General features: G+C 31.2%; 1 protein-coding gene across 2 annotated transcripts; it reads left to right on the top strand.

Annotated features, from left to right (window-relative positions):
- The first annotated feature begins 5,990 nt into the window (after nt 1–5,990).
- Nucleotides 5,991–8,058, top strand: LOC114407174. Of its 2 annotated transcripts, none has more exons than XM_028370178.1 (4): nt 5,991–6,458; nt 7,206–7,316; nt 7,450–7,530; nt 7,637–8,058. In XM_028370178.1, exons 1-4 carry the CDS (start codon nt 6,231–6,233, stop codon nt 7,709–7,711), a joined length of 495 nt encoding a protein of 164 aa, XP_028225979.1. In that variant the 5' UTR covers nt 5,991–6,230; the 3' UTR covers nt 7,712–8,058. The 2 variants fall into 2 exon arrangements, with proteins under 2 accessions (XP_028225979.1, XP_028225978.1); XM_028370177.1 differs by having other exon boundaries at nt 7,197–7,316.
- Nucleotides 8,059–8,343: the final 285 nt, after the last annotated feature.

The raw sequence follows: 8,343 nt of genomic DNA, 5'->3' as shown, positions 1-8,343 counted from the left end.
AATACAAACAAAAGCTCAAGCAACAGAATTAAGTCTCCCTCAGCTGAATAAATCTGCGTTCAAAATAGAACAACCCCACTGCATAACACAAGGAACCCAAACAGTGATATACTATGATGATTGCTGCAAGTATTAATTCCTCGGGTTGTAGATTCCAAACATATATATATATATATATATATATATATATATATAATGAAGCATCATAGTTCTTCATATAAGTATCAAAATAAAGTTGGATATACATAGTACTTTTCATGAATGTATGCATAACTTTTTTGTTTTTTTACACAAAGTATTAATATTATTTCATTATTTATTTATACTTGAATATTTGGTTACTTACAAAAAAAAAAAATGCAGACACTCAAGTTTAATAGACACTAGGAGATAAAAAGAAGAAATGTAAATATGATACAAATTTATTAATAAACACTTTCTATTATAGATTAAATTATACCTAGCTATTAGAAGAAAAAAAATACAGATATAATAAGTTATAATATAATAAAAAAGAAAATATATATATATATATAAGTGTTAACACCACGTTTAGAGTTAAGAATATTTGTCTATTTAAACGTGAACTTATTTGGCTTGGTTCATTTAACTAAAAATTTACACAAGTTTGTTTTGCGGGTTAATAGATTAGTCTACAGACCAATTATTTATTTATTATTTTATATTTTATACTTAAAACTACTTAAAGTGAGTAGTGTGGTTAGGATTACTAAATATTTAATAAAAAATACAAACTACTTATCTAGACAGTAAAAAGTATTTATGGAGCATAGTAAATGGTGTTTTTTTTAAATAAATTTAGTACACTCAATGACAAGATTCTTGTTATACAATTTGCAACGACCCACACAGTTTGGTAACCATACATACAAAAATATTGCATGGTGAACCTGCCGGAAGATTGCTTGACATTGTGGTCGACCTATCTGATACACGTTCTTATCTAACACATGCATTATCATGTTATACAGTTAATCTCTCTCTCTATTCCCCCGACCAGTACACGCCATATGAATGAGTTAAAAGAAACAAGAACAGAGTTGGTTGAAAATGAGAAACTCCTACCAACTTAAACCGAATAACGATACAAAGCCTTTAGGGGTCTTATCTATGAACACAGGGTCCTCGAGGATCTCCTGCACATGCATATGTTATGATGAACACGTCAGAGCAGAAAATGAGAAACTCTTGAAAGCAACCCCGCCGGCTGTATTAAAATTTACGGAAGTGGTTACTGCGTGTGAAACAAAAATGCTATAAAATATAGACAAATACTACAACGGTTGCATCTTCTGAATATGTTCTTTGTAGGGCATATGTATGTAACGCTTACCGTCAAGGATAGATCCAATAACATGTATGGCAAGTGTTAAAAATAATTAAACGTAAGTGTACATAATTATATATTGAGTAATAACTAAATTATAGGACTACTATTTTTTTATATAAAAATTAAAGTCTGCATATAAGAATTTTATAAAAAAGTTTGAATAAATTACATTAGTCTCCCTTGTATTTATGACTTATTACATTCACACTCACTCATTTTTGTATCTCTACACAAACCTAGCTCCCTCTTTGTTACAAACTTATTACACAAAAATCCCTTACTGGATGTTTGGTCAACATGTGTCACACATATGTGTTTTAATAAATTTTTTGTCTAAAATATCTTTATCTTCTTCATGAATACACTTGATGCTCTTACTTTTAACAATATGTTCAAAAACACCAAGAACATTTCAAGATGGCTTCAAAGACATAGTTTTAATGCACATAATAAACAACCCAAATCGAAACAAAGCTTTGAATGGAAAAATGAAATCTTTAGCACATTTAGAAACCAAAATGCACTTGAATCCCCAAACCGTATCATTTGCACTTGAAGAAGCCCACACCATATTCCCATCTTGAAGAAGCCAAATTTCCTCTTTCACTCCCTCTCTACACTCGACCAACAATTCTCATCCTTAAAATCCCAATCATATCATCCAATTGAATAAACCAAGTAAACATTCCAATATTGACCAATTTTCACTTTCTTAGAAAATTCCTCACGAAACAAAGAAAAAGAAAATTGAAAACTTATCATTATTCATTTCATGTAACTAAGAAGCAAAAAAAAAAAAAACTTGAGTAATTTTCAACTCACTTCATTTTAATTCAATTAATTTTGCACTCAATTTTTTTCATTCCTTCTTGTTCTTTCGCTCCTTTGTGTGACTTGAATGAAAGGAAATAAGGGGTGAACCAAGAGGAATGGGGGCATCCCTGTCGAACCTAGGAAGCAACGATTTGGTTGCCGCCCTTGGCCTCAGTGACATCTGAGAGAGTTGCATCGCTCACGCACCTAAATTGCACGTTTTTGTGGTGCTTGAACCGTGTGTTTCGCGTTGTCACCTTTGAGGATTCTGTGTGGTAGACGAAGCTGTCTCACAACTACCAAGATTTGCACGATTTAATGCCTCCTGAGTGATACCCAGATCTCTCTATTTCGCAATCGATGAAGATGATGTGACCGAGGATGATATAGATGGTGTGAGTGTAGATGTTGTTAAGGACAACACCAATGATAGGCATGGTTAAGTTGAGCTCTTTCATGGCAAGGATATTGAGAGTGCGACACAGACTTCATGGTCGTTGTAGATACTGGGGAGAAGATGACAAAGGTTGGTGTCATTGTAGATCTGAAAGGAAGGGTTATGTGTTAAGGGTTTCTGAGAATGGTGTTAAATGATAAGGGTTTTATGTTCAAAATTTAACACCATTAATAATTGTGATAGTTTAGGGGGGGCAAAAGAAATGTATTTTAATTGAGGGGTGCAAGTGTAATAAGTTTTAAGCATGGGAGAGGTTTGTGTAATTCTTTAAAAAACTGTAAAGAATGGCCGATTGAAGTTCATGCTTGTTCCTTTAGATCCGTCAATGTTTAAAGTTCATTTCAATGGCCTATATCTAAACTTGGCCTACTTTTTGTGATTTATGGTTTTTTTTCATAGGTCATAAATCACAAAAGTCTTCAAATCCATTAAGTTGAAAACTAATTTCACTCACGATGCGTAAGTGTCATTGATCAAATATAGGAGACCTTGCACCAATATGTCAATCCTTTGGATTATTTTTTTTCCAAATGTTATTCAACGACTTATAAGAAAAGCATTTATGGTTTAGTTTAGATCAGTTTCTTGCTTTATAAGAATTTAAATTGAGAAATTTATTTGATTTCTAAATTTAAAAAATTTATAAGTTTATGGATTCTTATAGAGAAGTTGAATGAGGATATTTTTTTTATAGAAGTTAAGAGATATTTAAGTTAATTTTAATTTATTACATAAACTGACTTATTTTACTTTCTTATTTTATTGTACTAATTTTCTTCTATTGCAAGTAATTCTTGTTCAAATTGGCAGCATTTTTTTTATAAAGCTTTCAAACAAGTGTGCAAAAATAACGTAGTAATCACAAAAAACAACGTAACTACAATTATCTAATTAACAACCTAGCCCGCTCAAAAATAAATTATCCGTTAGTAGTAATGTTTTTTCTCGGTAACATAAGACAGTTGGAAATTTTTCTTTCAATTTCTTCTTTTTTTTTTGTTTTCTTTCCGGAAGGAACAATAATTATATCATTTCATTAATAATTTGTGAAACATTACATGAAGGGATATAATCAAAGATATGAGAGTTAACAAGTCCTTACAAGTTTGTGAGTTACATGATTAATTTGTCTCTTTACGAAACTTATCATAGGATTTGAAATTGGAAAAAGAAGATCTCTACATTTATTTAAAATCACATGTATCAAGTCCATAGAAATGACACTTATCTCCGTTGATTTGCTCTTTCAAATGGGCATTTCACACAAGCCTCCAAACATAGATCATAGGACGTAAGGATATATTATATTGAAATTAAGATTTCTATGAAAACTTGATCTATAAAGCTTTTAGATCATCTAGGTAGACTGGTAAATAAAAGAGCAATCATTAGAATAAAATTGAGGCCGGCTTCCACCAATTGAGAAATAGTACTCACAAACAGTTACAAGTTTACAACTTTTAGATCCAGAAAAACAATTTGTCAAGAAACATTAATGGCTAAACAATAGCAAATTAAAATGAATGTATCATTGCAAGTCTCTAAATATAGAAAAGGGGGTGGGGGGCAACTCTAGACAAAGTCTTAGGCAGGACCAAACTTTTAACCTGAAGTCATTCAGCATATGTGGTACGAATAGTAAAATATAATATCATATTATTATCAAATTTCATACTTTTTTACACATATTTGGATATATATATATATATGAACCATTTCTTTATTTTGTATTGTTTTCTCCTTCATGATGTATTTTAGGCACCTTCTGTCGGGTTTTTAAATTGTAAAAACATATTTGCTATTTCCAACTGACAATTCAAGGACTTTATAATTTCATCTCTCGTTGAAGAAAATAAAAACTGAGGTTTGAACTTTGAATGCCCTTTTTTCTTTAAATGTTTATTTTTGAGAAAGTCAAACTGACTCATTATAATATCGAACTATATATTATTGTGCCGCTTATGATTTGGGTTCAATTGACTAACACCGTATATTAAACATAATTACACATTAGAAACGTTTGTCAAGATTTAAAGGAGAAGATTGTCAATACTAATAAATATTGATCATTAACATTGCAATAATATATAACGGTTAAAACTTATAATTAATAATTATTATTTTACGTAACATATGTCTATCTTCGATCAAACAAAAAATCATGCTTAATTCATAAAACAAAAATAGCATATATATCCATGCTAGATGATGTATCGAATCTTCCACCTTATGGAGTATTTTGTGATTAAATTTTTTACATAAATAAGCAATGAAGTAATAAAACACTCGTCGCTGTTATTTTTTTAAATGAAATTTCATGTAGTATTTTTAATAATGTTAATAATAATAAATTGGAAGTGATAGCACCTGAAGGGAAGAAATTAGTGTAGTGTAGGCATTTTTTAATCTTTTTGGCAGCAACTTGCGCAGTTATGTTATAATGCTGAGGAAGAAATTTGAACGCATTTGGAAAGAATGTGTGGGAAGGAAGTCCGTAGTGAAATTCCAAGGTTGTTCCGTTGTAATTATCTCTTGCAGCTAGAAGGATTCATATTCATATAAACCAAAGGCAAACTATCTTTCATTCAGTAAAGTTGAAGGCCACTTCCTCTTTATTTTATCATTGTCTGGCAGTTGGGCCGGATCAGCTTGTGCTTTTGTAATCTTTGTCTTTTATTATTTGGGTAAGCCAAGCTGGGAAGAAAGGAGGTAAGTTGGAACAGGTCACCCACAAAGTGCTCAATAATATTTTATTGTCATTCTTTGTTTAGCAAGGAAGAAAAGATTGAAGGAGACAGATATTTCTATCTTTTTAACCATAAAATAAAAAGAATTGTGTGATGTGACCGAAAAATATAGAAAATAATATTTTTAAAATTATTATATAAATACCATAATTAATTCATAATTTCAAATTATACTCTTTTTATATTATTATTAAATTAAATACCTCTTTTTCCTTCTCTTTTATCCTTAAACTTAACATTTTTAACTATCAAATCAGTTTTATAATTTCCAATAATTTTTTTTCTTTTTTTAATAGAGTTATTTTTTCTAATAAACTGAAACAATTTGGTATTAGATAATTCGTAAATTTTTTAATAACAAACTTAAAAGTTAATTTTGTAGAAACTATATTTTTCTTTGTGACTACAATAAATATTTTTTTAGCGAAAGACAATCTTATTTAAATAATTTAAAGAGACAAATTTTTTTTATCTAATATTTAACATAATTACCTATTTATTTGAAAGTACTGTTAAACTAAATAATTTCACATGAATTGATTTATACTTAAATAATAGTACAATATTTAGAATGAGCGTTATAGTTGTTTTATTTTATTTGAGCGTTGGTGATATTGTATTAATTTTAGGAATAGAAAGTAAATGTTTGGTCCATAAAGGCAAAGGGGGCAACCCAGATAACATAAGAAGCGCACTCGCAACAGGGGAGGAAGCAGAGCACTGCAGCCTCATCATTTCAAGGCCAACACAAAGCAGAGAAAGCAAAAAAGAAAAAAAGCAAAGAGAGAGAGAGAGATAATAAAGAGAAAAAACTGAAGGAAGAAGAAAGGGTTTGTTTGTGTGAAAGAAAGAGAAAGAGAGGATGCAGAGTGAGAACCAGAACAACCAGTTGGTGGTGCAGAATTCGGGGAGCCTGAGCTTCAGCAGCCATTTGTCGAAGGAAGACGAAGAGATGTCAAGGTCTGCTCTCTCCACCTTCAGAGCCAAGGAGGAAGAGATTGAAAGGAAGAAGATGGAGGTCAGAGAAAAGGTTCAGCTTCAGTTAGGTCGAGTCGAAGAAGAAACTAAGCGTCTTGCAACCATTCGTGAGGTATCTCTCTCACATCCTCTGCTCTACCTTCACTAATTAACTCTCAAAACTATTTTTTTGGTCTTTTAGTCGGGGGAACAAGAATTTGTTGCAGCCTTGCATGAAAAAAATAAGTTTTTTTTTTGCTTCAGAAAAAATTTAAGTGATTAATTTTAGGATTTTTAACAAATATATGTTGGTTTATCAGGTGAAGAAGCTCCTGATGGAAACAACTTTGGTCTTTTTCAGTATTTTGTGAATTTTTATTTAATTAAACCGGATTATCTTTTAACAAGGGGAATACCAGAGGTTTAGAGAACATCTAGAGCACTTGGATATGCCTGATCTGTGGTTTTGTTCTCTCGACAAAGTGAATTTGCAGCCCCAAAACCTTTTTTTTTCTTCTAAATTTTCCGTTGGGTTTTTTGAGGAAAAGATTTCAAAATTTGAACTTTCATGTTCCCTTGAATATATTCTTGTCAGAAAACAGTGTCGGGCCATGAACCTAATAATTCATATATTTCCTCCCTAGAATTTATTTTAAATATCTGTTTGTTTTAAAAGAAAGAAATATCTGTTGTTAGAAATCAATATATCAAATATCAGTATATTTCTTTGGCCTTACAATTTTTTAATTTACCATAATTCATGCTGAAAGTTGTTATACATATTTATGTGTAGCGTGTGTGCCTACAATTTTGTTATTTTATACTCAAATTGATATGTAATTGAATAATCCCAAACTTCATTCTATTTGAGGAATATCAGGAGCTTGAAGCCCTGGCAGATCCAATGAGGAAAGAAGTTGCACTTGTTCGAAAAAGAATTGATTCCGTAAACAAAGAATTAAAGCCACTGGGTCATACCTGCCAGAAGAAGGTGAAGTTTATTGAATTTCTCAGAAAACCATTAATACTCGGTTGAATAACATGTTATAAAGTGCCGAATTATACGGACCGTGACATGTTATTGGGTACACCATTGAGATTGGGTTTTTGATTATGCATTTCAGGAGAAAGAATACAAAGACGCCCTTGAAGCTTTCAATGAAAAGAACAGGGAAAAAGTACAGCTAATCACCAAGTTAATGGAGGTAAGTCAGTCTCATATGCTCAATCATGGTTGTGAATGATTTGAATTTGAATACATTAACTTTCCTTATTCTAATATGTGGGACATTGCTATTGTGTTTTGTTCAGTTGGTGGGTGAAAGTGAAAGATTGAGGATGAAGAAGCTGGAGGAGCTGAGTAAGAACATAGATTCGATGCAATGATTTAGCCAAACTGCTAATGACTCCTGATTAGCCTTGTGTGGTATATTAAAGATGATGACATAGTATATTTTTATATGTATGGGTGTTTTGTTTTGTGCTTGTGTAATTTTGTGGTGTTGATGTTTGTTTAACTAGCATTTCATGGGACAATCAGCTAATTTAGGAGGGCTATATACCCTACAAACAGCCAGGCTTGTAACTAAATACTTGCATTTTGTTGTCATTTTTTCTCCCCTTCAATTCACTTTTCTTTGGCTTTGTTCACCTTAATTTAATTTATTGATGTAATTTGAATTTTGTTGCCACGAAGGATGGTTCCAACAAAGTCCTGGTGTGTTTTGCTTTTAGTTCAATGATTTACCATTATAATTGAATATAAAATTATATTATATACTTCACCCAATCGATCCATCAGTTCAGTAGCTCCTGGAATTGCATATGCCCGCATTTACAAATTACGACTCAATTATCCGTTGTGATTTCTCACGGGAAACGCTTCTTAGCATTTATGGTTCAAAGCTCTTCTCATTAGTCATTTAGACTTAAAGGATTTTTAACATGATCTATAGTTTTTTCATCTTGGATTCTCTTTCAAACCATGGACAATAAGTTAATAATACGGATTAAAGTTA

Source organism: Glycine soja, chromosome 3, assembly GCF_004193775.1.
Source record: "Glycine soja cultivar W05 chromosome 3, ASM419377v2, whole genome shotgun sequence".
NCBI classification, from domain to species: Eukaryota; Viridiplantae; Streptophyta; class Magnoliopsida; order Fabales; family Fabaceae; genus Glycine; species Glycine soja.
The sequence above is the reverse complement of the archived record's forward strand: the minus strand, read 5'-3'. Positions and strand labels throughout refer to the sequence as shown.

Excerpts from the sequence above, each read along its gene's own strand:
- LOC114407174 (XM_028370177.1), top strand. The coding sequence starts at position 6,231 with ATGCAGAGTGAGAACCAGAACAACCAGTTGGTGGTGCAGAATTCGGGG. Across the intron at positions 6,459-7,196 it reads GTCTTGCAACCATTCGTGAG|GAATATCAGGAGCTTGAAGC; the intron begins GTATCTCTCTCA and ends ATTCTATTTGAG. Across the intron at positions 7,531-7,636 it reads TAATCACCAAGTTAATGGAG|TTGGTGGGTGAAAGTGAAAG; the intron begins GTAAGTCAGTCT and ends TGTTTTGTTCAG.